This window comes from Colletotrichum godetiae (assembly GCF_030913485.1).
Source record: "Colletotrichum godetiae strain CBS 193.32 chromosome Unknown BDP55scaffold_13, whole genome shotgun sequence".
Classification (NCBI taxonomy): domain Eukaryota; kingdom Fungi; phylum Ascomycota; class Sordariomycetes; order Glomerellales; family Glomerellaceae; genus Colletotrichum; species Colletotrichum godetiae.
This window is the reverse complement of record NW_026851261.1, coordinates 484947-511497: the sequence shown is the minus strand read 5'-3', so window position 1 is coordinate 511497 and position 26551 is coordinate 484947. Positions and strand designations below refer to the sequence as shown.

Sequence of the window (26551 nt, the reverse complement as noted above, 5' to 3'; positions counted from 1 at the left end):
ATACGACGAATGTTCTGACGTTGTTGCCTGGATGAAGATTGCATCGGAAGTAGTGGGCGTACATGGGCTAATAGCATCGGGCGATGTATGTCTTGACTTGGGAGTTCGGGGTGTCGGGCTTCCGGAGCTTGAGGCACGACTTGGATTACTTCCAACGAATCGGCGAAGTGCCGAAGTAACCATTCCGCTTGTGTTCGGCCTGCAGTCCTCTGACTGCCTTGTGGAATCACTCCCTGAGTTGAGTACATTTCTTTGTACAGGCCAGATGCCCTTCTCGGAGATTGTGTATGGCAGTCGTTTTGGAGATGTCTTCGCCGAGTTCCCTTCGGGTAGCAGTTCCTCATATACATGGGGACATTCGATTGAACGCTGGCCATGGCGTCTCCCCAGTTTCTCGGCCGTGTTAACTAAGCTCTGAGCCATCGAAAGGCTGCCCGATGAACCGGTCTGGCCCTCTGTGTCAATTACAAGGGATTTGGTGGCGCTTGGCTGTATTTTATTCTCGGATGCAATCGACCGATCTGTTTCTAGCGTCTGCGTACGTGGAGGGGTAATACTTGCTTCCGGTACTAGTCTCCTCTCATTGAGGCTTCTGTTATCTGCCAGACTTTCTTCCGCTGTTGGAGACAGTGGATTGAGGGACTGTCGCAAAGGTATTCTGTTCGCTGACTGTAAATGGGAAGACTTCGGCCGTAGTCTTCCAACGCGAAGTGAGTCGTCTAGATTCCCGGTGGTTTTCGACAATGCCAGACCCAAAGCCTCTACATGTGTGTCAGTTATCATGGTACCGAGACTTTTGGATGTCTCTCTACTTACTTGGTGCCGGTGTAGGGGTAGTGGGTGATCTTGACCTCTGCCGATTGATCGAAGTACGTGGCGAAGAATGCTTGCTCCTCCAGCCTTTGGGCAATCCAACGGCGAGGGAATCTGAGTTTGATGAACGAAGAAACCTCCGAAGGCGCGTACTCTCCAAATCTTCAGTTGAACCCCGGAAACTCGACAAGCCTTTCATATTGCGCACTACTTCTCTCCAGTTTGAGATGAGCATGTCGGTAATGTCGTTTGCCACACGAATTTTGTCGACAGACATGGGACCTATGCTGTCTTGTATGTTATTCTTGCGCAGCCGTTCCCTTTTCAATCGCGGTGGAGTAAGGGGGAAGAGCAGTAAACCCGAAGAAGGGTTTGCCAGCTTCATTGTATAGGAGTCGAGCAAATCGCCGACGAGGAGAGGACCGAAGACGATTCCCAAAGCTGCATATCCCATCAAATCTGATGTTGGAAGTGGCCGGCCCTGCTCATCCTCACGAGCTGCTGTCTCAGCCGCACGTCCAATGAGGGACAGAAGGCCAAAAACAGCGCAGATGAGCTCTCGACGGAAGTGAGACTTGATCGTCCCAATAGCCATGGCAATGAGTCTAGCGCGAAGCTTTGTTTCTTTTGTTCTGCTGAGTTCTGGCTCTCCGCGAAGCTGACTGTGAATCGCGACCAATGCGTCAAAGATTGGGAGAGAGCCAAGGATGCCACCCGGGAGTGCAGATAGCAATTTCTTGAAAGCCGAGGCTACGTCTTGAGCACCAGCATTGATATGTGATGGTAGAGTTGGGCAGCGTATGGTACTTGTGACTTCCTCTCCAGGATTTTCGTAACAGTAGTAGTCGAAGATAGCATTGACAACGCGCAATGAACCGGGAATGCGGAAGACACCGCGTGTAATAGGTCCTGTAAAAGAAGATGTCAGTAGATGCTTCCAAATGTGTGGTGATCTCCGTTGCATACCATACTGGGCAAGGTATTGAGCAGTGGCCCTGAAGCAAGTCGGCACAACTAGTGAGCCAGTAGCATAGTCGGCAGGGAGATGGAAGAGGCTCTTCCCGCTCAGTCGAACCATAGCTTGTAGATCGAGTATTTTGGGTTCAGGTTTGCGAGAATGAACCAGATGTAGGGCTATGTCGCTGACGCTTCGCTTGTGACGGACTCCGTGGGGCGGTCCTCGCGAAGTAGGCGGATGCCCTGACGATGTTGAACGGAGTACTCGAGACCACCACCTTCGTTTCTCAGTCATAACGGCTGGCAGTGTGTGTTGCTAGACTTGTCAGTAACGTTTCATGCCACGAACATGGTGAAACTTACTCCCCCCCCGAAGCCATCCACGGCAAGTACTCGAATTCCATGCTATCAGTACACGTTAGAAGAATGTTAAATGCCTTCTAGGGGATGACTGCTGCTATACTTTCTTGGCCAACCGATTGTAATCCTGCACAAATATCCGACGGTCCTGGATCTCATCCGTGTCTGACAACAGGGCTAAATCCCCGACAGAAGAAGTCCATGTCGCGCTGCTTGGAAGAGCCCTGTTCCGTCGACCTTCTCCAGTGACCAAGGCAGGAAGGGTGCTCAAATTGGCTAGCGGTTGAGGGTCGGTATTTGATGGCAGCATAGAGGTCGCTATGGGTAGTTGAGGAGGCGCAGTACTGGTCGGCGCAGTGCTGACGGCCTGGCTTTCGATGGTTCCTGTCTCGAGGTCCCGAGACAGTCCCGATGATAGTGATTGATTATTGTCGTAAGGCTGCATCGCAAAAAAGAAATGGATTCTTTGGCCAAAAGTGGACGAAATCGAACGCTGGAGTCCGCTGGTACTGGGATCGAGGCGGGGAATATCCAATGTCAGATGTCGAATAAAGGTGACTTACGGGCGATGAGGACGGGAGGGTTGGAACGCCAATGGTGCTGGCTTCTAACTACCTGCCTGTCTACTTCTTAGTGTACGTCTGAGGGGCATCGTACCTGCCCAGCATGGCCAAGCGAGTTGCTGGTGGTATATTCGATAATCGGCCTGTGAGTAAATGCCACTTGCCATGAGTATTCCATATGACGGGCATTGCTCCTGAAGATATTACTATGGCGACCTTGATGCAAGCCAAGTTGAGGGAGGTGTGTTCCAAGAAAGCCCGTCACAACGGCAGGCAACTGCTCTGAATCTCGCAGCATGTCAAGAGGTACGGCGGTACATTACAATGTATGATGACTTGGGACATGTTCTCATTTCGTAATGCATTCAGGTAGCCAACTTCTCCGTGAGCCTCCCGATCGTCTATAATGAAAGTTAAATGAAGAAATTCGGGCACCGTCTGGTATTCCTCCCAGTTACGCCTCTGTACGCCTAGCACATGCTCATTACCATGTCTACCGGTTCCCAAGTCATTCCAGCGAGGATCCGTCGCTCTTGGTTCTATGCAATTCCGTTTTATTCCACTTTCAGTACCCCACGACGTCGTCCTCTTCGCCGTGCAGAAGCACATACTTGAGAATGTCGGACAGGGAGATGACACCCGCAAGTCTATTATCATCGTCTACTACTATGAGGCGATGTACTCTAGACTTCCGGACGGTGTCGAAGATCGAGTCTAATCTGTCCTCTGGGCTGCAAGTGTAGATGCCAGGCGAGTCGTCCGGACGCTTGACTAGTGCCTCTCCGATGCTTGACTGCAATTCTTCATAAACCCCCCCCTTAATACACGGAATGATGTCGACGGCTTCGAAGACGTTCAGTAGGCGGTTGTACTTATCGACAATCGGGACGCAGGATATGTTTTGCTTGACCATCAGATCGACCACACTGAGGACAGAATCGTGCATCTGCGCTGTGGCAAGGCTCTTGTATGTGCCCAATCCAATCTCTCTGAGGGACTTCTTGAGTAGAACGGTGTTGTGCTCGTTGTTGACGGCGATGAATTTAAGAATTCTGTACTGTGTAATAACGCTAACAACCATCTCGCGCCCGGTCTCGTCGTCAACGTCAACGAGGGGGATTCGGCGCGCACGAGTCTTGAGCATGCGACGGCAGGCCTCGTAGAGTGGTCTCATGGGGTTGACGGATACGGTCTCGAGTGGAGAGGCCCCGATAGCCTTTTCAATATCTGACAAGCCTCTTAGTATGCGACCGAGAGCCTGGACGGCGATGGAAGCTTCACTGACCTCGCAAGCTACTGAGCCTGAACTGTTCCAATTTGTGCATCTCGTCAGGGAACTGACAGTAGTATTGAATCACATTGATGAAATCTGTCGCCGTCAGAAGGCCGGCGAACCTGGAATTGTGCGAATCCCATAGCGGCGCGGACACGATGGCTGGGACGATGGTCAGAACAAACATCCTGTCATGACAGAGTAGCATGACTCGTACCATTTTGAATGAGGATATTGAGACTCTTCTTGATCAAGAGGTCGTTGTCGAGGACAATAAGGCGGAAGGAGAGCGGTAGGACATCGTAGCTGGTTCGGACCTTGAGGAAATCGCGAATCGCCCTCTACAAAGGCCAGCAAAGTCAGCGACGGTTTGTTGCGGTACAAATATGCCCACTCGCGACGGCCTCGAGGCAGAAGCACAACCCCGCATGCGCTCGCATCTAGGGGCGCACGCGGGCTCAGGCACATAAATCGGCGGTGCGCGAGATGGTCGAGGGAGGGGTCCAAGGGCAAAGGTAGCTTACCAGGCCTTGAATCTGGTCCTTGTCGAGGGGACTGGGCGGCTTCTCTGGCATTTTGCGAGCAACCGAGGGTGGTCTTGGGCGAAGGTATGAGGAGGGCGTGACGAAGGGAAGCTCGTGACCATGTGGTCTCGCGATGGACGCAGCGGTAGCAACTACGGGCGGTTGTAGTGGACCATTACCGCTAGGCTGTTGTTGACTTGGATGCGACGTGGGCATGGAACCAGGACCGGCATTGTCCTTCGAAGCCGAGGAGGAGGAGGGGTCGTCCATTGCGTCGTCGTGGGAGGGCTAATGGCGCGCGTGGCCCCTCTAGACGTATGGGAGGAACGGCGGGAGACGGGAAAACGGGAGGCAGAGACAATGGGTGGGAAAGGAAAACGGAGGGATGGAATTCGTGGTTTGGAGAATGGATTGGGCTGGACTGAATGCCTTGGTGATTTTTCCCTTGCGCCGTTCTATTCCCCTCCCAACCTGCATCAGGAAGCAACGAAGTAGAGGCAAGGTCGTAGGTCTGAGGTAACGGCACTGGTGGCACCGGCAGTACTCCGTAGCAAATAACATTTATCTCAGCTGTCCCGTCCCTCTTGTCTCAACTCTGATGAAAGGTACCTACCGTTGCTAGCTACCTTGCCCACTCCAGCCGTATCTTTGTTGCTAAGTGTACTGTGTCGGGTATCCGTTAGGTTCCTCTTGTTAAGATAAGGCAGATAAGGATAAGGCAGGGCAAGTTCGAAGCTGATGGGTTGGACTTGGGCCAACCCACCCGATGAATAAGGTAGCCGGGGGCGTCCACCGTCTGATCCTTGGCGTTCTGACTTTTACTCCAAGCGAATCTGGCGTATGTTAGCGTAGCCGGTGTAGTCGTCAATCAGTTCAACAAGTTGCTTATGGCTCCTACTTGGCGCTGCGCTCATTGTGTACAGCGGCATCAGCTCCGTATGGTGATGAAGGCAAATCGATGTGCGATGACGCATTTCGTCGTTGGTAATGATGGTGTTGAAGCCTTCTCGGCGAGAATCAATCTGATGGGAACCAGTCCATATGAAAAAGTAGGTAATGGGATAAGATATGGTGAGGTACTTCTCAACACTGTAAGTAACTATCTCTTAACGGGATATCTGAATGATGATCCCCTTGCCCACAGGTAATTGTCCGATACTCGCCTTACTCGAGACAGGCTGTCTTGCTTCGGCTCAAGCTTCAGAGACACGCCCAAAATCTTCGAGGGGGCGTGACGAGACATGCACGTCCGAGACATTTTCTCAAAAATTTCCCTCATTCCATCTACGCGACTGACACCGCCCATGATACTCAGTTTATCAAAACGGTAGGTGTGACAACTACTTTTGTGTTTTTCGTCTTCTGTCGTTCTCCATCGCCATAGCATCACATTTTGGGAGGCGCTGGTCAGAAGCTCACAATCAAGTTGGATGGATACTGTCTGGTGTCTGGCGACTACCAGACATAGCATCAAAGCGATCATAAGAATTGTGTGTGACTGGACCCTGGATTTCTGACTCTAAAGACCTTGGCAACTTGGCTCCTATCGCCAAGTGCCAGTCAGCCAGGCCAGTTGGAGGGAACGTCACACACAGCAAGTAAGGTACCTATCGAAGACGAGTGTTTGGTGTATGTCGAGACTTAGGTATCTGGGTCGCTCTCATCTGGAGCTTGACTCTAGGCTAGGCAGACGGTAGAGGCAGTCATGAGGTGGTGTACCATGAGGCAACGTAAGCTTCCCGCGTCACATTTCAGTACGACCCCAGGATGCATGCATTCCCAGATAAGAGCAATGTCACGATCGCTCAGGTGCACCTTGTGGTTGGCTTGGTGGGTAGATAGTCAGCCATGTGAAATTTGGAAATGGTCTTCATTATAGCCCTCGATGGAGAATCCCATGGAAGCCTGTCAATCTACTCCGTACCTTGCCGTGCTTGCCTACCTATCAGCCTAAGGTACGATGGCGCAGAGAGATAAAGTCATGTCAAAATTCAAGCCACAGCATCGCTAGCGTAGGTCCAGGAATGCTGTCACCCCGGACCGGCCGCACACCGCAGACGCTCATCTGGATGAAAGGAAAGAAATCTCGATGCAAGATGAGGCGGGTGCACAACACAAGCTCCTCCCTTCCTGGAAGGCGCCTGTTGAGTTTAGTTCCCACATGTGAAGGCATAAAGTGGTAGAAGGGGAAGGGGCACCAAGATGGTCCGTGCTCTTCCCTTCCCGATCAAGCTCGAGGCTTTGGGGTTGGGGACTTCAAACTTGGAGTCTCCCGCGGCAGGTCCGCCCGAGGGAGGAGACATGGAGGAGGAGGAGAAGACGGGAGGACTGGACAGTGGACAGTGGAGGAACAGGGTGGGAAGTGGCCCTGCAAACCAAAGCCTTGAGGTGCTGGCTACATCGGCGGTGCGAACTTGGAAGAGTGAGGCGGCGGGTGGGGTCCTTCTCTTTTTTTCACGTCTCGTCACGGAACAAACAACCGTCCACTCACATTACGAGTAAAAGCCGGACGACGCTGCAGGTACACTCGATACGTACCTCTTGCACTGGGTCTCTTCGAGAGCCTCTAGACCGAAACGAGTTAGATTGCAGGTTCAAGGTCACCAGTCCCACTGGGCTCCACGGGCATTTGCTTCGCTGTGCTGGAGCTGGTGCTGCTGGCATTGCTGGCCCGGTACGACGAGGTATGCACCGCTGTTTTGTGCTGTGCATGCTGTCTGTCTGACGCTTTCCGAGCAAGGCAGCTCTGCTGAGGTACCTTCCATGTGCTGGTTCCTTGGTGACTGCTACTAGCATTTCGGTACCTTTGGATTTTGGTACCTCTGGTCGTTCCCGTCCCCACTAACCTCAGAAAGGCCCAGTGCTGCTGCTCCGATTGCTGCTGCGGGTTGCTGCAACCTGATCCTGGGTCAATGCTCCGCGAAAGACAACTGGAGCAGCCGTCGCTTTCTTCCCAAAACCTCACTTGACCGACTCTATCGCCCATCAACCGACTAACATTCGGGCCTCTCCCACCCGCCAGTACCGAGCTTCGCAATTCGCTGGCCATCGACTTGCATCAAATTTGCTTCGCACTTTGGCTCCATCGTCTAATCGACACTGCTATCCAGTCGCCAGAGTCACCGCAGACTCCGCTTCCCTCTGGTTGTCGGGCGGCCAAAACGTTCGTGTTGCGAAGAGAAGCCCCATCCAAACAAACAAGCCCCAACTTTCTCGACCACCACCTCGACAACGAGTCTCGATACCATCAACATCGGCCTTTGTAGCCCACCTCGGCCATGGGAGCCTGCCAGTCATGTTGCGGAGGTACTAGCTTTCCGTCATCATGTTAACTGCATCACCCACGCTAATGATGACCGTGTAGGGAGAGCCCGCGATGGTCTCTACGAGCCAGTTCTCGCCGATAGCGAAAGAGAAGCTGTCGCCGACCTTCTCCAGTATCTCGAAAACGTATGTTTTCTATTCGCCGTGGACGATCTCGTCGACCTTCCATACTGACGTTGTTTCAGCGGGGTGAAACCGACTTCTTCTCAGGCGAACCCCTTCGAGCTCTAAGCACACTCGTCTTCTCCGAAAATATCGATTTGCAACGGAGCGCAAGTTTGACCTTTGCCGAAATCACAGAGCGAGGTACGTCCTCCGGCGTTCTAGTCGCTTGCGGGATCACATTGAGGATGCCCTTTGCGACATAGCGCATTCAACGACCCCGATCAACATCACCTAGATTTGCTGACAAGCTGCTCCAGATGTCCGCGAGGTCGATCGTGACACCCTCGAACCCATCCTCTTCCTCTTGCAAAGCCCCGACATCGAGGTTCAGCGCGCCGCAAGCGCAGCGCTAGGAAATCTGGCGGTCAACAGTAAGTCAGGCGTCATAGACAAGGCTGGAGGGTTGAGACTAATTCGATTTATCAGCCGAAAACAAGGTTCTGATTGTCCAGCTTGGTGGACTCACGCCACTTATTAGGCAAATGCTGTCACCAAATGTTGAGGTACAGTGCAACGCAGTTGGGTGCATCACGAACTTGGCCACACACGAGGAGAACAAGGCAAAGATTGCTCGCTCTGGTGCCTTGGGCCCTCTGACGAGGCTGGCAAAGTCTCGAGACATGCGGGTTCAGAGGAACGCGACTGGAGCTTTGCTCAACATGACACATTCAGGCAAGACGTCTTTATCTCCCATATCTGAACCATGAACTAACCGGTACGATAGACGAGAACCGCCAGCAACTCGTTAATGCCGGCGCGATTCCGGTTCTTGTCCAGCTTCTCTCCTCGTCTGACGTCGACGTCCAGTACTATTGCACTACGGCTCTCAGCAACATTGCAGTCGATGCTAACAACCGACGCAAACTTGCCCAGACGGAGTCAAAGCTCGTCTCTTCGTTGGTGACGCTCATGGATTCATCATCACCCAAGGTTCAGTGCCAAGCGGCGCTCGCCCTCCGCAACCTTGCCTCTGACGAGAAGTACCAACTCGACATTGTGCGATCAAACGGTCTCGCGCCTCTGCTTCGACTCCTGTCTTCATCCTACCTTCCTTTAATTCTTTCCGCCGTCGCCTGCATACGAAACATTTCGATCCACCCTCTCAATGAGTCGCCCATCATTGAAGCCGGCTTCCTGAAGCCTCTCGTAGACTTGTTGGGCTCTACCGAGAACGAAGAGATCCAGTGCCACGCCATCTCAACCCTTAGGAACCTTGCTGCCAGCTCTGATCGTAACAAGGCCCTCGTCCTTGATGCCGGCGCAGTTCAAAAGTGCAAGCAGCTCGTACTCGACGTACCGGTTACTGTTCAGTCCGAGATGACCGCTGCAATTGCAGTTTTGGCTCTAAGCGATGAGCTCAAGTCTCACCTTCTCAACCTCGGCGTCTTCGAAGTTCTTATTCCTCTCACTCATTCACCTAGCATTGAGGTCCAGGGCAACAGCGCTGCAGCTCTTGGTAATCTCTCCTCAAAAGGTTTGTTCAGCTCCATCGTGCGAGGTTCAGTCTTTAATCTAACAATTCAATAGTGGGAGACTACGCGGTCTTCGTCCAGGATTGGAAGGAGCCCAACGGCGGTATCCACGGATATCTGACGAGATTCCTTCAGAGCGGCGATGCGACGTTCCAGCACATAGCAATCTGGACTTTGCTTCAGTTGCTCGAGTCTGAGGACAAAAACCTCATTCAGTTGATTGGTCAAGCACAAGACATTGTCGATCAGATCAAGGAAATCGCCAACCGTCAAATCGAGCCGGACAACGAATTCGAAGACGACGACGAAGGCGAAGTTGTCAACTTGGCACAGCGGTGTCTCGAGCTGCTTGGCCAGAGTGGCTCGAAGTCTCACATTGAAGGCTAAACGATGACTCCGGCAGGGCATTTCGCAACATTTTTATTATTCTCCAACTTCCCTAGCGGGGTACTACAGCAGGACCGAGGGTCTTGGGGGTTCTGATCGGCGGTGTTTCGGCGTTGGTCATGCAGAATGAGATTCGGTTGTTACGTTTGAGTGTATATTTCGGCGTGGAAGCATTTTGAAGGAGCGTTTGTTTTCTCGTGCCTACACCAACTGGCGAGATTATGCCGTCAGAGGGGCGGACTAGTTTGTCTTACCAGGACGACCCGAACCTTTTACTTTGTATCAAGCATCATGGCTCGTTTTGTCGGGTCATCCGTGTCTCATTACTGCTCGACCTATTAACAGGTCTGATGAGCTTTTATCTGGTGCCATTGGCTCCCCTACCCGTTGTAATTAGGATCATACTTTAGAGGATCGGGAGAACAACTCACATTCTGTGATCAGTTCTGCTTCCGGAGTTCCCCAGTCGCCATCTTTCGCGCATTCCTTGTCTCGTATTTATGTGAATCTTGTGTTGTGGCAAGACACAGCTACTTTTAATTCTTGCGCACCACTCACTCCCGTTCATTTCGAACATCGCGAAGCCCATTCTCAGCTGTCCCTCCTTGGGCCAGAAGCGCTAACCACCATGGCTTGTTGACAGCTTTGCCCCTGATGAGAGCCAAAGGCACTGGGCCATACAATCGCGAATCTCTCGAGGCTTCGAGATTATCACCCACAACCCAACAATGACCCTGAGGAACCTATAGATACTTTAAGTAAGGAGTTTCGGACCGGCGATTAACTGAATGTAATTACCTGAATCATCTTCTGTTTCTCTGCATCAGGGCTGCCCAGCATAACGTAATCGCCGGGCATCCCTATCACGCGTTTAATGCCATCGGACTCTGGGAAAATTGGAATCTTGAAGTGAACCAAGTCGCCAACAAGCACGTTGCGACCGTACCGGTAACGGTGGTCGACTAGAATGGATTCACCTGCGACTTGAAATGTTGGAAGCATGGACGGTCCCGACGCCGGGCCCATGAAGAAGCCGTATTCCATCATGACATGACTTAGGGCCAGGGTTTTCCCTACGTTCATGGCCAGACGGAGAGGTCTTCCTGCCATTGTGCTGGCCTGCCGCGTCTGTGGATTCGGATTTGTTGTGTACTGAATATCCGAATGTTGGACCTGAGTAGTTCAAGGCGTCCAGACGGGATGTAAATGGAGGTGGAGAGACGCGCGGAGCCGGCGTTCCGCTGGAGCTTGGACCATCGAAAGCTCGTCGCATTGGATCATGGTGCGTGATTGGTGGGAGAGCTACCTTACCGAAGACCCCCAAGTGTCTTTCGCCTGCTTCTGCTCCTCAGTTCTGCTTCTTGCAATTACAGATTCAGCCCAAACGACAACCGTACAACAACGGCAAGACTGTTAGATCTGTGCCCGAGCCGACACTCCTGAAACCTTGCGACTGGCCTATTACGAGAGAGCGGAAACGTAGAACAAACATGAGGATCACACGATGCCTGTACAACAGCAGGACGGCCCTACATAGGGTCTTCGTCTCGCCTTTTGAAAAGGTCGAATCGATTTCGCGACGAAGCGCTCTTCTGAACCCAGTCTCCAGAGCTCTGCCAACAATTCTGTCACCGCCGCTCCAAGGTTTCGCACGCCACGCCGCCCTGATTCCCCGGTTCAAGAAGAAGAGGCCATCGACATCAGACACAGTATCCGACGCTGCTAAGCCAGGTCAGCTTCCCCAGGACAGGGCGATCTCTGATCGTGAAGTCATGGTCGTCGACGGGAACAACAAGCTCACCGGCCCGCACAACACCCGAACGTTCCTAAGGTCGCTCGACCCCGAGACGCAATCCCTCCGGATGGTCTCCCGACCGCCCCCGCGCCCTGCGCCAGGCCAGCCGCCGTTTGCAATCTGCCGCATTGTCGACAAGGTTGCCGAGAAAGAGAAAGAGAGGGCGCTACAAAAGACCAAGAAGGATAACGCGCGCAGACTGGCGAGGGTCAAGGAGCTGGAGTTCAACTGGGCCATCGCGCCGCACGATATGGGCCACAAGATGAAGCAGATGAAGACGTTCCTGGAAAAGGGGTACAAGGTCGAGGTTCTCTTTGCCAAGAAGAAGGGTAGCAGAATCGCTACGACGGAGGAGGCCGGCGCGCTCGTACAGCAGGTCCGGGATGCCGTGGCGGAGGTTGCAGGTGCCAGAGAGTACAAGGACGCCGAAGGGCAACTGCGCAAGGTTATGAGGCTGCACTTGGAGTCGACGGCGAAGCCTGCAGCGAAGGCTGCTCCGGTTGCAGAGGCCTCGGTTGCAGACGCTACGCGGGAAGCCTCGACCTGATGTAGACTGGACTACTTGGGAATCGGGGTGGTTGAGCTGCGCTCGAAGACTGCATAGGACGGCATGTACGATTCGGACAGAATCGCTGTTGACTTGTACACTAGAACCTCTTTGGAAGGCTTGTACAATAGAAAGGTAGTAGAAAAGGGCGCATCGTCTAGATAGAGCGGCCCTGATACCTACTTGTATCTCATTCACCTTCGCCAAGTTCTTTGTCTTCTGGATGTTGGGATCGAGTGACAACGTAAGTCTCTGCCAGGGAGTTAAAAGTTGGATAGAAGGGTATGCAATATCCTGTGTTGCTACGCAATTCATAAAAATTAGGTAAAAGTGGTAGGTATTTAAATTAATCATCAGCTGCACTGGTAGAGCCTTGTGATACTTGCTTAACACTCTTTCTCTAGAAAATACTCCCTGACTTTATAGAAAGAGTGGCAGTGCTTAATCTCTCCACAGTGTAATCATGTAGTCCAACTAAACCCCATTAATCTCCCATGCTTGTATATTGTTTTACCTTGAAGTAGCAATGAGAAGTATTTGCTGCAAATTCATGTCTTTCTCAGGCTTTGGCCATCTGAAAAAAGAGACAAGCTTGCCATTGTCCATTAAGATGGCTGCAGCAATCATGAGCACCGTTGGGCAGTGATTGGCACCACAACTGAGAATGTCATTCCCCGCACCATGCAGGTAAGCTTTAGCGAGCTTTTAGCGCGGGGCACCCGTCGCATCCCGCCTTGCAAACCCCTGTGACTCAACCCTCCAAAACTTCTCAGCCTTTTTGACTCAATCAAAGGAAACTCCGACCGCAAACCCGAAGGAGCCTTGACAAACACTTCGTAATTCAACCCAAACGATCCGATTCTACATTACTGTCGGTCGAAAATTGAACCAAACCTGCCGAAGAAAATTTGCGACATAAAATAGGGGAAGAGGGACGGAGCAATGGCGACAGAAACACCAAACACCGAGCCGCCCAAGGCTGTCGAGGACAAGAAGACTCAGCAACCTGCCAAGAAAGATGGCGGAGCGCAAAAGAAGGACGCAGCAGCTGCGCCAGCAGCAGAGGGAGGCGAAAAGAAGCTATCCGGAGCCGAGCTGAAGGCAAAGGCAAAGGCTGAGAAGGCAGCGAGAAGAGCGAAGGCCAAGGAGGCGCAACCCGCACCACCGCCCGGCCAGGGAGGGGCTCAGCAGAGCGGAGGAGGAGACGCAAAAGGAGGAAAGTCAAAACCCCGACAAGATGGCCCTCAGGGTGCCGGTGGTGCGAGAGGTGGTCCTGCGGTCAAGGCTGTCCCGGTCGCGATTCCCAAGGACACCAGGCCCAAGGTCCCTGAGTGCTTCAGTCACCTGTCTATGGCCAAAAGGATACACATGACGGAAGTCGATAAGGACGTCCATCCGGCAGTTCTAGCTTTGGGCCAGCAGATGAGTGCGTTCGCTATCACCGACAGTACGACGAGACTAGAGGCGACTCTGTTGGCATTCAAGAAGGTAAGCCTACCACTACCTCTTTTCCAGACTCATTATAAAGTGCGATTTCCCTAACGTTGAACTAGGTGATTGATTCTTACACGACACCCCCGGGTAACACATTCTCGCGCCACTTCACATCACACATCCTGAATCCCCAGATCGAGTACCTCTCAGCATGTAGACCCATGTGCTTCTCCATGGGCAATGCCGTCCGCTGGCTCAAGCTCCAGGTCAGCAAGATCGACATTGACCTGCCCGACTTTGAGGCCAAGAAGCTCCTCCGCGAGTCCGTCGACAACTTCATCCGCGAGCGCATCACCCTCGCGGACTTCGTCATCGTAAAGACCGCCGCCGACAACATCGTCGACGGCGAAGTCGTCTTGACCTACGCCCACCACCCGCTCGTCGAGCGCGCCCTCCGCCAGGCCCACACCGACGGCAAGCGGTTTTCCGTCACCGTCGTTGACGACCCCTTTGAGAGCACCGGCCGTGACCTCGCGAAGCGGCTGCGCACCCTTCAGGGCGTCGAGGTGGCGTACAGCCCCGACTTGAGCGCTATGCGTGACCACCTCCGCGATACGTCGCGCGTATTGGTCGGCGCGGAAGCCATGTTCAGCAACGGCGCCATGTACGCCAGGGCCGGCACGAGCGATATTGCCATTGCGGCGGCCGATCAGGGTATTCGTGTCATGGCTCTAAGTGAGACCATTAACTTCACCGAGAGGGTCGCCATGGACTCCCTCACGTATAACGAGATCGACCCCGAGCAGAACACTGAGGAGGCTTTCAGACTGCTCTTTGACACCACCCGTGACCGTCACATCTCGGTGGTCGTCACGGAGCTGGGCATCACGTCACCTGTGTCTGTGCCTGCTATTCTCCGGAAGCTGGAGGAGTTGTAGAGCAGGGATGCGGAAACGGGGCAGGCGATGTCTGTGGCAGCCACGAGGAAGGTTTTGAGAGGGATCGAGGGGTTCTGCTGTGGTGTGCCCCTTTAGATAGATACCAGCCATGATAGCTCGATTGAGGTTGCACCATAGATCAATTGGGCAGAATAAACAGTTCCGAAGCACGGGCTGAGCTTGCTTGATGATGAGCATATCCCTGGAGATGTTGATGTCGATATCGATGACTTTTACGGCGTCAATTAAGCCTCTCCCCCTCTCTACGCAATATGTACACAGGAAGCCTTCTCCTCGATAGGGGTTTCCCAATTGGCATCCCATCCGGTCCCTGTGTAATCTCAATTCCTCTTCCAGAACGAAACATGATTCTTCGAGGGTCTCGAACCGACCATTTCCGAATCGAACGGGCCCCCTCCTTGCTCTTCCATACTCAGACCAACGTCACAAATCTGTTTCCATCTCGGCAACCCTTGGCTTGCTTGTCTCTCTTCCTTTTTTTTTGTCGGTAGGTTGTCTACAATCGAAATTTCGCGTGTGTTTCTTCTTATGACTGAGCCTTCTCCGCCTCCTCCTTGCGCGCCGCCGCCCTCGCGCGCTTCTCGAGCAGGATGGACTTGCGCTCGCCGAGGATGGCCGACTGCCTCTCGTCGACGCCCTGGAGCCAGTAGCCGAAGCTGCCGCCACCGAGCATGTAGACCGGGTAGACCCAGAGGGACTCCTTGTTAAAGAAGGGGCGAAGCTCGATGCCCATTTGCCAGAAGCGGACGGCGAAGCCTGTATTTTGGGGGGTGTCTATGTTAGTGACTGTATCTTGGTTTTCTCCCAAATGTTTGGAGAGAGCCTCGTGTATTTTCCCATGGGCCGATCCAACTGGCCTCTCCATAGCATACGGGAGATCGCTCCGTAGATGTCGTCGCCTGATGAATGGGGGAAGGATAGAGTAGGTATCACGCACCGAAGCCGCTCCAGAAGAGGACTCTGCCGACCATTGTCGCGGTAAGATGCGTTCGTCTCGGAGGATGGTGGTAAGTCGATTGACGAGGTGGGCCGCTTGTCCGCCGGGACGTTAGAATTGGTGAGTAGTTCGATTGGGATGGGCCGTACAATTCGGGATACGATGTGAAGCTTCCCCCGGAGTGACGGGCTGCAAGGTGTGTGGTACCCGCCGTTCGCGCCCGGATCCAATGGCCCAATCGCTGGGGGTTGCGGAATAATTGCAAATCCAGTTTTTCCGATTCGATCGCTGGTCAGGTCGCCTGGGCCCAGAGATTTGTGTGTTACAGCGCTGCAGGGCCCTGAAAGATCGGGCGTCAGGGTGCTGGACACTACTGTAAGGACCACTCTCACACACCCGGCCAGCTTGCTGGATACTTAGTACCAACTTATGGCACGGTGGTCAACAGCATCCGATATGGTGTAGTGGCCAACATGATGCCCTCTCATCTCTTTGAGAGGTTAGGCATAGCCCCGAGTTCGATTCTCGGTTTCGGAAACTTTTGCCATTTGGCATATATTCATGGCTGAACGACTCATTTTTGGCCATCATGAACTTAAGGCAGCTATGTTTCTCTCCCGATCATTGACTCTCAATATTGTCACTCTCGGTGTTCCATGGATACGTCTCAGTAGTCACGCCAAAAGTTGATTATCCAACACAGTAAGTGATAATTGACAACCAAAGTCACGGGTATCTTTATTATCCAAGTCGTACACAAGCTCTCTCTCGCAGCGGGCTTCCGTCAACAGAGTCCAAGTAGCTCCAAGTCTATCTATCCTACACCGTCAAAAGTTTACAAGGCGCCGCCCACGGCCTGGGCAATCCACATGGCTATCCTCACCTGGATGCCAACCCGCCTCTCATTTTTGGAAAAGTCCTCACGGGTGACTCGCTCAGCGTGATCTTGGAGCCACATCTGTTCCTCGCCAAGGCGTTTCTTAAGGTCTTCGTCCTTTGTGAGGATCATGGCACCAGCCTCAAGATCGTGGGTATAGCTGCGTTTGGTATAGTTGGAACTGCCAACGATACTGATTGATGGGTTCTGTTCTCCAGGCAACGTGATCCAAAGTCCTTTGGCATGGTATGTCCAGCCACCGGGCTCGCCGATCGTTCCCTTGCGCCACTCCTTGAGAGCGATGGAGTCGTCGAGCTTGCGTTCGTGGACGGCGCGGACGAAGCGGCGCGCGAGGAGGGTGTAGGCGCCAGGCAAAAGTCCAGACACGCCTGGGGATTGGTAAAAACCGTTTGCTTGCTGGGAGGCGGTGATGACGACATTGTTTTGTGATGCCGTCGAGAGCAGCAGCTTAGTCAGTGACGGCGCAGGGTTGAAGTAACCTGCGGTGAAGGTCCATGACGAGCCGGCGTATTCGGGCTTGCCGAGGGTCGACAGTACGTGAGTGACGGCGGGAAGCTCAGTGGAAGTGTTGGGACTCATGAGCTGTGTGAGTTGTGAGAGCATGTAGACCTTGGTGTCTTTGCCCGCGTCCGCAGAGGCAGCTTGCCTAGGCGAAATCAGAGCATCGAGGGCAGGCGTGGTGGTGCCGATAAACTGCTTCGGCTCTGTCAGGGGAGAAGGCGCAGGGTTGGAATTGGGCCAGGTCAGCGCAAAACCAGCAGGTTCTTGCGAAGGCTCAACGAGAAAGCTGAAAGACGACACGCCATTGTGGATGTTCCAGAAGTAGTCGGTGACCTCTTTGGAAGAAAAGAGGTGGTATCGATCTTGTCGGTTCGTGAAGTAGTCGGATGAGAGATTTGCCCTGCATGATTGTTAGTCGCAGTTGCAACTCGAAAAGCCTTGCAGCAGCTGCATACCCAGAGAGAATGATCTCATCATCGACGCCGTATAGCTTCATATGTTGCAGACCCCACCCCTCGTTGATGCGCTTCGGTATGTACTTCTTCCTCAGCCCCGTCAGGTTTGGTGTATGGTACATGCGGATTTCCACTCTGTCTGGACCAAACTCCGACACGAGTGGTGCGAGGAGGGATGCGCATGACGGATTCGGCTCCTCTCGTGTCCCTCGCAGGGCGTCCGTCAGAATACTAAGCTTCAGCTCGGGGTTGTTTCGCAGAGCTTCGTGCAGGGTCGCAATCTAGACATGACTACCGTCAGCGCCTTTCCCGGTCTCTACGTATGGTGTCAAAACTGACCAGCTCCTTCTCTGTCTTTCCGATATACAACGTGGACAGGAAGATCCTCTTCTTCGCATTCCGTATCCGCTCCTACACCCGGTGTTAGTCCCCATATCCTCGGCCTGCGCTGCACGTATTCGTAATGCACACCTTCAACGTCTCGTAGAAATCGGCCGGTGTCCTGATGATCTGAATCTGGGACCCATTGATGCTAAAAGAAGGTGCTATCTTGTCGAGTTCGTTCGCGAACGGCGCAAGCATACCGGCTGCGCTACCGGAGCTTGAAGCCGTTGGGGTACCGGCGGCAGGCGTCGCGAATTGTCGGCATTGCGGTTGAGCGCGTGTAATGTTCGTTCGGGCAAATGGAAGCTTGAGCTTGGTAGAGCACCGTGATACGCCACGGACAATCATGTCGTATTCGTCGTTTGGTATACTACCAAGACTTCTGGATGTCGAAAAGGTACCCTTTCAAGAAAAGTTCATCCAAAGACGGAGAGCTTTCGAGGTTCCAAAGTTCTAGGGGACAAGGGTGCGTGCATGAAGCTCTGTCATTGGCGGCGGGGGTTGCCGCGAGCACCAGGGAGCCCAAAGACCAATTGCCTTCGAGCTTATGTAATCTTGGGCTCCACCCTGTCACCAGCGTCGCTCAACCTTCCCAAACGTCAGGTCTTCAATCACATCGTCGACAGCATAGCTTCTTGAGGTCAATTGGACCAGCCGCCACCATGTCGACCCCCGGAAGAACAATCGCCAACCTGCGCAAGGTTGGAATCAAGGTATGTAGTTGCTAGGTCAGTCGCTGTCACTGCCACCGCTAACATCCACTTCCAGAACTACTTCCGCCAATTGCTGGTACATAGCCTCCCGAAACCCCCGATCGCAATTGCCCCTCTAACGCTCGAAAATAGTACATTGGTGACACCAAGCATGGTCGTCTCGTAGGCGAAGATAAGGCCGGCAATAAGTACTTCGAGAACAACGACGAACTTCCCCGTATGGAACCCCCCAAAGCGAATAGCGCCACCGATGAAGAAATGAAGACCGTGGGGCTAACAAGCAACGACTAGTGCGTACGCGCTGGGTGGACTTCAAAGTGCACGACTACGACTCAGCGCAGGTCGAGCCTGGCTGGCACGCTTGGCTGGGATACATGGTGGACAAGCCGCCCACCGAGGACGCCCTTCTCCAGACCAAGACGCGCAAGTGGGAAGTGCCACACGTACTTCCCAACTTCACGGCTACTCCGGGAGCCTACAAGCCATACAACACGTGAGTGGAAGTGCCGTCAGTCAAAACTGGAATGAGAATGCTGACAACTGGCGCAGAGTGAAGCCGAAGATTCGCTCCTGGGAACCCAAGGCTGTTGAGAGGCAATGAGTTGTAGTAGAACGGGGTTGATGTACATAAGCCAAAGTCGCTTAACGCAATTTCAGGGTTTTGCTTTGTGTTGAAATGTTGTCAATATTTGCCGACGCTGGTTCACACCAAAGTACCGACATTGATATAGTGAGAGAGTTTGCAGGTCCTTCGAGAGCTGCCTCAACTGGCTTGCATGCAGCTCCTCTTCATGTGGTTGATTCGTCAGGAGCATAGAGCCAAGCCATGAGCAGAATCAAGCTAACAGGCACGAGATTCGTGGGAGGGCAGCCCGTTGAGACGAATAAGTTGGTAGTTGTGACGAAGTTGACGTTGGAGTGTTGTATACCACCCTAAACTTCACATAACCATGTGCTCCTACATCAATTGTTATAGCTGCTGTCGCCTTTTTATTCGAAAGAACCCCAGAGGGAAGATCGGCGAGAACTGATGTAGAAGAGATCCATCTTGTGTAAAGCGTTTTAATTGGTTACTTCGAAACTAGCCAGGCCTCTCTATCTTGCCGGTATCCTTGAAAATAGCCACTATGGTTCTTGATCATCCATCGGGCTCGTCATGGGCGAACAACATTCGTTGTCCCGAATCACTAGTTCTTGCCAGCAACCTCAGCGAACCCCTTCTCCTCGAGTTCCAGCGAGCCCAAATCCGGCACAAGCGGCGTCTCAGTGCCCTCCGCTGCTACCGCCGCCCCATTCGCCTTAGCCGCGACGTCCTCGCCGTCCGCAGCGTAGTCGACCCACGCCGGCGGGTTGATCCTGCTAGGATTTGCCTCGCCCTTGAAGTGGTAGCCCCTCGCCCTCGGTCTCGTCCCCGTGCCCTGCGGGAGCTCTGCCTCGTACGCCGCGACAAAGCGCTCCGACTGCTCCTCGAACTCCGCGGCGCCCTTTGCGAGGGTCGCCCTGATGCCGGCGAAGAAGTCAGCTATCACCTGGTGGTTGTGGATTTGCAGCAGCGTCCAGCCGAGCATCTCCTTGGCATTCAAGAGGTGGTGGAGGAAGGCCCTGTGGTGTGTCATGCAGGCGTAGCACTTGCAGCCCTGGGAAAGGGGCTCTACGGCTATCTCGTTCTCGGGAGCCCACATGTCGTCGCCGAGAGGCTTGATAGCATTGTCTTGGCTTCCGGGTGGTGGGAAAGTGAAGGAGAGCGCTACACCTGCGTCGGAGATGGCGTTGATGAATGGTATCGTGCAAACGTCGACTCCCAGAGAGATCTGTCGGAGAATGGCTTGCGGAGTATCAGGAATGTGCAAGGATAGGCGGGGAAGAGAATTCAGGGACTTGTGGTGGTCCTCGATATCGGGCAAGATATCAATATCGTAGAGAGCTAGTCCCGAAAGCGAGTCGACAACCTCGTCCGCCAGATGGCGAAGGTATTCCCACTGCACAGTGTATGGCACTGCAAGAACAGGCGCAAACACCGAAACCCCGGACTCCTTGAGAAGCTCACGCCTCTTGGTCGTCAGAAAGACGTCGGTCCATTCCTCGGTTCGCTCGGCCATGCGAACGAGCTTCTTTGCGGCCGGCATCGTGCTCGTGTGGAATAGATCAGCGGGACCGATGGCGATGTCAGGCTTCAACGTCTCGACAGCCGCACAGTACTCGTCGGTGGAGAGGTTCCTGAAGCCGGTCGAGGTGAAAATGGCCACGAACTTCGCACCATTTCCCACGGGGGTCTTAACCGCCGGGCTTCTTCTGGCAGCAAGAACCGTAGCTATGCTCTCTGGTAGGCAGGAAAAGGTGTGGAGTGGCTTTTTGTCTGGCGAGGGTATTGACAGTGCTGAAGGATTCTTCTTCTCGATGACTTTGGTCAACGGTTAGCTTTGCGCTTCGACGAGCATGTCCAGAGAGGAAGATGAGACTATGTACTTACAGTCTTCGAGTGCCATGTACGCTCCACTGAAGGGCGCATGTTTCTTCAAATTATCAGGCGTGACATGAGGAAGTACACCCCTTGAAGCGACGGCATAGTAATTAGGCGTCTCGATGGTTTTCCGCTTGGGTACACTCAGTCTTCCGAGTCGAGCTGAAGCTGTGCCATCTAAGGACTTTTTCAAAATTTCAAAAATCATGCCTTCTGCCCCGTCGACTGTTTTCGCATCACTCATCTTGGCCCATCGACTACCCTTCCAACGGTATGTGAGTCAACCCTGGTGCCGCAGGGTTCCTTTGTAGTCGACCGCCGGATTCACAAAGCGGTCCTCGAGGTTTGATAGGTATTCTAACAAAAAAGTCTCAAAGAGCAGTCGTCTGGTCGTCACTCGCTCACTTTTACCGTATCACCATGTCGAGGGCTAGGGGTCGTTCTAGCGTATATGGTGTGAAAACGAAAAGAGCAGCCAACACTGTGCAAGCCACAATGTGCAGTCTGGTTGTGGCTTGATCCGTGGCTTGCCCTCCGTTCCCCTCGGAACCTGTGGGACGGTGGATCTGGCGGGAAGCAGGTGCCCCGGCCCTGGGCCAACTGATTGCAGCGGGGTCCCGATGGGGGAGATGCTGCAGGGGTTTCTGGGCAGCGCAAATGCATTTATTTCAATTAGAGCCAATCGTCAAATCCCATGTCTTGATTCGATCACCCCATGGCCCAAGCATCTCCAGCTGTACCTGTAACGTGTGTATGTGTGCGGATCTAACAGGGAATAGCGGTGTTGCTGCTTTTGCCTTCTGCCTCAACATTTTGCTACCATTCGGTACCGCTACACCGGTCGGTACGGCTATCGGGGTGCTATGAGGGCTTGGGGAATGACGTACGTTTACAGTGGCTGATGCAAGATTGACGACTTTCAGATGGAAAGGTTGGAAGCAGGAACTAAGGTACCTACTGATCGGCAGATTAGCATGTGGCCCGAAGCGTGGGAACCATCAACGAGGGCCTTATGCAACGGCAGTTCAAATAATATGAGGGACCAACAATAGTAATTCACATAGTGTACATGAGGCACTGGAACTTAGTTTCGTATATTACTGAGATCGCGCAGATGTAATTAGTGTCTATATCATTACGAGCCTATCCAGGCTGTCCGCCCTAACATCTACCAAAGGGATGATCCAGAATGATCAAATAGGCTCATCTCTAGGCTCAATGAGCACCTCGTTGACAGCAACATGCTCTGGTTGACACAGAGCGTACACAATCGAACCAGCCACATCCTCAGCGTCCAGGACCTTGGCACCAGTAGGCTCACCGTACTTCTTGATGGCCTCAGCGTCTGTAGAGATACCCAGCAGCTCTGTAGCCGTGTTACCAGGTTGGATGGAGGTGACACGTAGACCCGTGCCGGCCGTCTCGAGACGCAAGCTCTGCAGAGTCGCTTCCACAAAGAACTTGCTGGCAGAGTACACACCTAGGCCGGGGAAGACCTTGCGGCCCGCGTCGGATGAGATGGCGACAATGTGACCCTTTCCTCGGCCGAGCATGCCAGGGACCGTAGACGACAAGCAGTGCAAGAGACCCTTGCAGTTGACATCGACAGTGCGCTCCCACTCGTCAGTCTGGTTGTTTGCCATCATGGTGAAGTACATGACACCGGCGCAGCTGACAAGAATATCGACCGGCCCAAGTTTGTCGGCTGCCGCCTGCATAAGCGACTCAACGTCCGCCTTCTTCGTCACATCCGTCTTGTGGATGAGGACCTTGCCACCTGTGCCGGCAAGCTTAGCCTTGACACCTTCTAGGGCTTCCGTGCGCCTTGCTGCGAGGGCGACGTGAGCGCCCTCCTTGGCAAGTCCGGCAGCAACAGCCGCGCCGATGCCAGAAGAAGCACCAGTGATGACGGCAACCTTGCCAGCCAGACGACCCTTGTTGACGCGAGATGTAGCTCCGTTAGCGTTGGCTCGGCGCGGAGGTCGAGAGAGCCAGCCTCTGGCACAGAAGTGCCGAGTGTAAGTCTCGAGCAGATCGGTATCGATCTTGGGACGGGGCAGGTTGTACTTGAGCAGAGCGGGTGCCGTGGCCTCGTCCTTGAGGACGGTCACAGCCTTGAGAGTCTCTGCGGTAGGCATACCGCCGCGAAGGATGTCAACGGTGAAAGGAACGTCGCCCGCAGTGCCGAAACCTCTCTTCTTAGTCCACAGCTCGACCCAGTCGTCCCAGGGCACACGCTTGGTAGGAAACCCGAGTTCATTCAGGCTGTCGAAGATGTAATTCGCAGAGACTGGGTTGGGGTCACCAAGGTGGTAGACCAATTGTTCGGAGTCGGTGTGGTTGGCGAGGGTCGTGATAGCTGCGCTGACGAAATCGACAGGCGTCATTTCGGCGAACCAGTCGTCAACATACGGAGCCGTCTTTAGGTGCAATGACTCAACGATCAGGGCGTTCAGAAGATCCCACGCGTTACATGAGCCTGTCTTACTGTGACCACTGATTGTGCCAGGGCGGTAGACCTTACACGGCATACCACGACGAGCAGCCTCGTAGACCAGCTTCTCCGCCACCCACTTGGTCTGTCCATACCCGTCAATCAGCTTGTCGGGCACATCATCAATGTCAACCATGGCATCTTCGGAATGACCCGCAACGGATGGCGTCAGAACACCGTTTGTAGAAACGTGGTGAAGGGTGGCACCACTCTTCGATGCCAGGCGTAGGATCTCTCTGGTGCCTCCGACATTTGGGCTTCTCAGAGCAGCATAGGGGTAAACCAGGTTGACAGTGGCAGCAGCATGGATGATAACCTCAACGCGGGAGACGATGTCATCGTAAACCTCTGAAGCGAGACCGAGGCTCTCTCGCGACAAGTTTCCGGGCAAGACCTCCATTCTGTCGAGTAGTGAGTCTTCCCAGATGCCAAGATCGATCAGGTTCTTTCGGATTCTAGCCATTCCAGCCGCCCGCATCTCATCGGTAGGATCAGTGAAGCGAACGAGGCAGATGATATGTGCCGAGGTGGTCTCCACGAGATACTTAAGGAGGAAAGCACCAAGGTATCCGGTTGCACCAGTCAGGAGCACAGTATCCGCATCATTTAGTCGCCGCATGGCAGTGCCGTTCGACTGAATATCTTCAGGCAGAATGGAATCGGCACGAAGCACGGCTGGGAGGTCTGCTTGCACAGCCGCGGTGTGGCCGTCACGAGCATCGCAAATTGCTTGCAAATGCCCTTGCAGTGTCGGCGTGCCGGCAAGAGGGGCTAGCGGGACTGGGAATCCAAACTCTTTGGCAAATCTGTTTGCAAGGTCTGCGAGGATAAGAGAGTGACCACCAATGTCGAAGAAATCGTGCTCCTCGGTGATGGCACTGTCGGGCATGTTGAGTGCAGCGGCCCACAGCTTCTTAACGGCCTCGAGCTTGATCTTGGTGTTTTGCTCCTTTTCGCCATTGACTGCAAGCTTGGGGCTTGGCGGCGGTGGCAAAGCCTTCAAGTCAGTCTTGCCGGAGACGCCGTGAGTAGGGAGTTGCTCAAGCTCGACCCAGTAAGTTGGAATCATGTATAGGGCAAGATGCTCCCCAAGGACACGTCTGGCTGCAGGGCTGTATCCAGACTCATCAATCACCACATCTCCTCGGCCCCGCTTGTCATCGCTATCGCGAACAATGTAGGCAACAAGTTGTCTTTCAAGGCCTTCCCCGTGAGAGGAGACAGCGCAGTCACTCACAGCCAAATGCTTCACAATGGCGTTTTCCACAGCACCTGGCTGGACGGTGTAGCCACGAGTTTTGATCATACCGCCCGCACGACCAGTGATCTCCAGGAGGCCGGAGGGAAGGATTCTGGCTAGATCTCCAGTGCGGTACATGCGTGCACCTTCCTTGTTGACGAAGGGATCCGGGTGGAATACCTTGGTTGTTGTTTCTGGCAAGTTGAGGTAACCCCGTGCCAGGAGATCGCCGCCCACGTAGAGCTCTCCGCTGATGTTGTTGCCAACTCTGTTGCCGTCTTCGTCCATAATGTAGATGTTCTCTGGGTTCATCGGTGGGCCCACCGGGCAGACACGGGCTTCAAAATCAATGAATGTGCTGATATCACCGGCTGCAACCTCGTGGGTTTCGCAGGCGCTGTAGACATTGAGGAATCTGGTTTCGGGCAGGGCCTTCATGCCCCTGCGGCAGAGGTCAGTTGTGACCACCTCACCATTCAGCCAGAGAGAACGGAGCTTGGGCAAGCGCTTGCTCAGGTCAGGATGACGAGACAAGACGGTTGCCAGCAAGGTAGGCGTCATGAGCGTATCTGTGATCTGCCGAGACTCGAGCAAGTTGACAAGAGCTGATGGGTCGTAACTTGCACTATCCGGAACAGCGAAGACTGTCGCTCCCCGCAGCAGGGGCCGAAGCATCTCCCAAACGAAGAACACATTGCAAGCTACACGATCTCCCGGTTGCAAGTCGCTGAGACCAAATCTCAGGTCATACGAGAGCACTGCAGCTCTGTGGGGATTGCAGATGCCCTTGGGTTGGCCAGTGGTGCCAGAAGAGTATGAGACGAACATGAGGCGTTCGAGATCATCGCTGGCAGGTAATGGAGAAAGCTCGCCATTTGCGTGTCCGTTGACTGTCGTTTTACTGGGTTCATCAATGACAATGATAGGCACTTCCGCCTTGATGTGGTTGACGTGTGCGCTTTGGGTGATAACCACTGAGGGCTTTGCGTCCTGGATGACATCGCGCAGGAGCCCAGAGGGGTATGCGAGCTCAAGTACCAAGAAAGCACCGCCGGCGCGAAGAGCTGCCAGAGAAGCGATCACGTAGTCGGCGCTTCGGCTCATGAGCACACCAACAAGGCTATCTCTGCCGACTCCATAGTTCCGACGCAATTGATCGGCGAGAGTCTGTGTCTCTTGGTCCAATTCAGCATAGGTGAAGGTTCGTGATTCATCCTCAAGGGCCACAGCATCTGGGGTAGCCTTGGCCTGCTGCTCAAAGAGGGCGGCGATATCCTTGGTGATGTCGAGAATAGGCATGTTATCAGTCGTTTGATAAGGGGTATATGGGAGACTGGTTGACTGGTTGAAACAAAAAGGAATCACCTCTGCAGAAGCCGACAAGAGAATAGATGGAAAGAAGAGTCACAGACAGTGAGATCTAGATAGAAGGTTGACGGTTGTAGAGGAACAGATTTAGCTCTGGTACCTTAATAAATGTGGTAGAGCAACAGCAGTGTTGAGTCTGGGAAGGAAGGAGGTCACGAGACAAAGTTGGTTGTCAGAAGCTCTTGCAACCATTCAAGTACTAGTTGAGGCAAAGGAATGACGCGGAAAAAGCAACACCAACAGAAGCGAAGGCAAATGTGTGTACCTTGCTTGGCTACAAGTCCCTTACCGGCTAGAGGTTCCTCAACAAGAACAAGTTCCCCGCCGACGAAGCGTACACGTGTAGGGAAGAAGGGGTTGCACATGCACACCGACAGCCGTCGCGAAGCGATGAAATGTCGGTACAGGATAGCCCAGTCCAATCCATAACACCCACTATCGGAAAGGAACGGCCAATGAGGTGCATGGTTGCCAAGTTGACCGACGGTTTAAATGGGTCTAAAGAAGGCGATAGAAGCCAGGAAAGT

At 53.6% G+C, this 26551-nt stretch overlaps 11 protein-coding genes and 1 non-coding gene across 12 annotated transcripts; 5 read left to right on the top strand and 7 right to left on the bottom strand.

Moving 5' to 3' along the window:
- Positions 1-808: 808 nt before the first annotated feature.
- BDP55DRAFT_548701 (RhoGAP domain-containing protein) lies at positions 809-1891 on the bottom strand (the record flags this gene model as incomplete). Its single annotated transcript, XM_060568866.1, has 2 exons — positions 809-1722; positions 1780-1891. 2 exons carry the CDS (start codon positions 1889-1891, stop codon positions 809-811), a joined length of 1026 nt encoding a protein of 341 aa, XP_060431702.1.
- A 1367-nt stretch (positions 1892-3258) lies between these two features.
- On the bottom strand, positions 3259-4760 carry BDP55DRAFT_548549 (uncharacterized protein; the record flags this gene model as incomplete). Its single annotated transcript, XM_060568851.1, has 4 exons — positions 3259-3920; positions 3979-4128; positions 4184-4307; positions 4491-4760. 4 exons carry the CDS (start codon positions 4758-4760, stop codon positions 3259-3261), a joined length of 1206 nt encoding a protein of 401 aa, XP_060431701.1.
- Positions 4761-7768: 3008 nt separating this feature from the next.
- BDP55DRAFT_692566 (armadillo-type protein) lies at positions 7769-9838 on the top strand (the record flags this gene model as incomplete). The annotated part of the gene is made up of 7 exons (XM_060577134.1): positions 7769-7796; positions 7855-7940; positions 8000-8120; positions 8237-8350; positions 8406-8651; positions 8704-9453; positions 9507-9838. 7 exons carry the CDS (start codon positions 7769-7771, stop codon positions 9836-9838), a joined length of 1677 nt encoding a protein of 558 aa, XP_060431700.1.
- A 554-nt stretch (positions 9839-10392) lies between these two features.
- Positions 10393-10948, bottom strand: BDP55DRAFT_630127 (peptidase S24/S26A/S26B/S26C; the record flags this gene model as incomplete). The annotated part of the gene is made up of 2 exons (XM_060572114.1): positions 10393-10581; positions 10637-10948. The coding sequence occupies 2 exons, from the start codon at positions 10946-10948 to the stop codon at positions 10393-10395; spliced, it is 501 nt and encodes a 166-aa protein (XP_060431699.1).
- Positions 10949-11109: 161 nt separating this feature from the next.
- BDP55DRAFT_74521 (translation initiation factor IF-3) lies at positions 11110-12428 on the top strand. Its single transcript, XM_060580530.1, has one exon. The coding sequence runs from the start codon at positions 11329-11331 to the stop codon at positions 12178-12180; it is 852 nt and encodes a 283-aa protein (XP_060431698.1). The 5' UTR covers positions 11110-11328; the 3' UTR covers positions 12181-12428.
- Positions 12429-12805: 377 nt separating this feature from the next.
- On the top strand, positions 12806-14764 carry BDP55DRAFT_607099 (uncharacterized protein). Its single transcript, XM_060571123.1, has 2 exons — positions 12806-13668; positions 13734-14764. Exons 1-2 carry the CDS (start codon positions 13123-13125, stop codon positions 14550-14552), a joined length of 1365 nt encoding a protein of 454 aa, XP_060431697.1. The 5' UTR covers positions 12806-13122; the 3' UTR covers positions 14553-14764.
- On the bottom strand, positions 14765-15762 carry BDP55DRAFT_658315 (uncharacterized protein). The gene is made up of 2 exons (XM_060574472.1): positions 15511-15762; positions 14765-15329 (listed from the first exon to the last, which is right to left on the bottom strand). The coding sequence occupies exons 1-2, from the start codon at positions 15542-15544 to the stop codon at positions 15100-15102; spliced, it is 264 nt and encodes an 87-aa protein (XP_060431696.1). The 5' UTR covers positions 15545-15762; the 3' UTR covers positions 14765-15099.
- A 198-nt stretch (positions 15763-15960) lies between these two features.
- On the top strand, positions 15961-16047 carry BDP55DRAFT_t122. The gene has a single exon. It is a non-coding gene; the product is annotated as a tRNA-Glu (tRNA).
- Positions 16048-16224: 177 nt separating this feature from the next.
- BDP55DRAFT_658313 (uncharacterized protein) lies at positions 16225-18264 on the bottom strand. The gene is made up of 4 exons (XM_060574471.1): positions 17836-18264; positions 17704-17775; positions 17365-17645; positions 16225-17309 (listed from the first exon to the last, which is right to left on the bottom strand). The coding sequence occupies exons 1-4, from the start codon at positions 18094-18096 to the stop codon at positions 16346-16348; spliced, it is 1578 nt and encodes a 525-aa protein (XP_060431695.1). The 5' UTR covers positions 18097-18264; the 3' UTR covers positions 16225-16345.
- Positions 18265-18358: 94 nt separating this feature from the next.
- Positions 18359-19507, top strand: BDP55DRAFT_658309 (NADH ubiquinone oxidoreductase subunit NDUFA12). The gene is made up of 5 exons (XM_060574470.1): positions 18359-18461; positions 18517-18537; positions 18594-18678; positions 18753-18954; positions 19011-19507. The coding sequence occupies exons 1-5, from the start codon at positions 18411-18413 to the stop codon at positions 19060-19062; spliced, it is 411 nt and encodes a 136-aa protein (XP_060431694.1). The 5' UTR covers positions 18359-18410; the 3' UTR covers positions 19063-19507.
- Positions 19508-19648: 141 nt separating this feature from the next.
- Positions 19649-21130, bottom strand: BDP55DRAFT_548569 (tRNA-guanine transglycosylase; the record flags this gene model as incomplete). Its single annotated transcript, XM_060568853.1, has 2 exons — positions 19649-20862; positions 20932-21130. 2 exons carry the CDS (start codon positions 21128-21130, stop codon positions 19649-19651), a joined length of 1413 nt encoding a protein of 470 aa, XP_060431693.1.
- A 985-nt stretch (positions 21131-22115) lies between these two features.
- On the bottom strand, positions 22116-25955 carry BDP55DRAFT_630120 (AMP-binding enzyme; the record flags this gene model as incomplete). The annotated part of the gene is made up of 1 exon (XM_060572113.1): positions 22116-25955. The coding sequence occupies one exon, from the start codon at positions 25953-25955 to the stop codon at positions 22116-22118; it is 3840 nt and encodes a 1279-aa protein (XP_060431692.1).
- Between the last annotated feature and the right edge of the window lie 596 nt (positions 25956-26551).

What these genes read in the sequence shown, in the direction of transcription:
- BDP55DRAFT_74521 (XM_060580530.1), top strand. Translation starts at nt 11,329, where the DNA reads ATGAGGATCACACGATGCCTGTACAACAGCAGGACGGCCCTACATAGG.
- BDP55DRAFT_607099 (XM_060571123.1), top strand. Translation starts at nt 13,123, where the DNA reads ATGGCGACAGAAACACCAAACACCGAGCCGCCCAAGGCTGTCGAGGAC. An exon ending in CTCTGTTGGCATTCAAGAAG is followed by an intron (nt 13,669 to 13,733) that starts GTAAGCCTACCA and finishes ACGTTGAACTAG; the next exon opens with GTGATTGATTCTTACACGAC.
- BDP55DRAFT_658315 (XM_060574472.1), bottom strand. Translation starts at nt 15,544, where the DNA reads ATGGTCGGCAGAGTCCTCTTCTGGAGCGGCTTCG. An exon ending in CCTCTTCTGGAGCGGCTTCG is followed by an intron (nt 15,330 to 15,510) that starts GTGCGTGATACC and finishes CCCAAAATACAG; the next exon opens with GCTTCGCCGTCCGCTTCTGG.
- BDP55DRAFT_658313 (XM_060574471.1), bottom strand. Translation starts at nt 18,096, where the DNA reads ATGATTGTCCGTGGCGTATCACGGTGCTCTACCAAGCTCAAGCTTCCA. An exon ending in ATTTCTACGAGACGTTGAAG is followed by an intron (nt 17,776 to 17,835) that starts GTGTGCATTACG and finishes CACCGGGTGTAG; the next exon opens with GAGCGGATACGGAATGCGAA. An exon ending in GATGAGATCATTCTCTCTGG is followed by an intron (nt 17,310 to 17,364) that starts GTATGCAGCTGC and finishes ACAATCATGCAG; the next exon opens with GGCAAATCTCTCATCCGACT.
- BDP55DRAFT_658309 (XM_060574470.1), top strand. Translation starts at nt 18,411, where the DNA reads ATGTCGACCCCCGGAAGAACAATCGCCAACCTGCGCAAGGTTGGAATC. An exon ending in TGCGCAAGGTTGGAATCAAG is followed by an intron (nt 18,462 to 18,516) that starts GTATGTAGTTGC and finishes ATCCACTTCCAG; the next exon opens with AACTACTTCCGCCAATTGCT. An exon ending in ACTACTTCCGCCAATTGCTG is followed by an intron (nt 18,538 to 18,593) that starts GTACATAGCCTC and finishes GCTCGAAAATAG; the next exon opens with TACATTGGTGACACCAAGCA.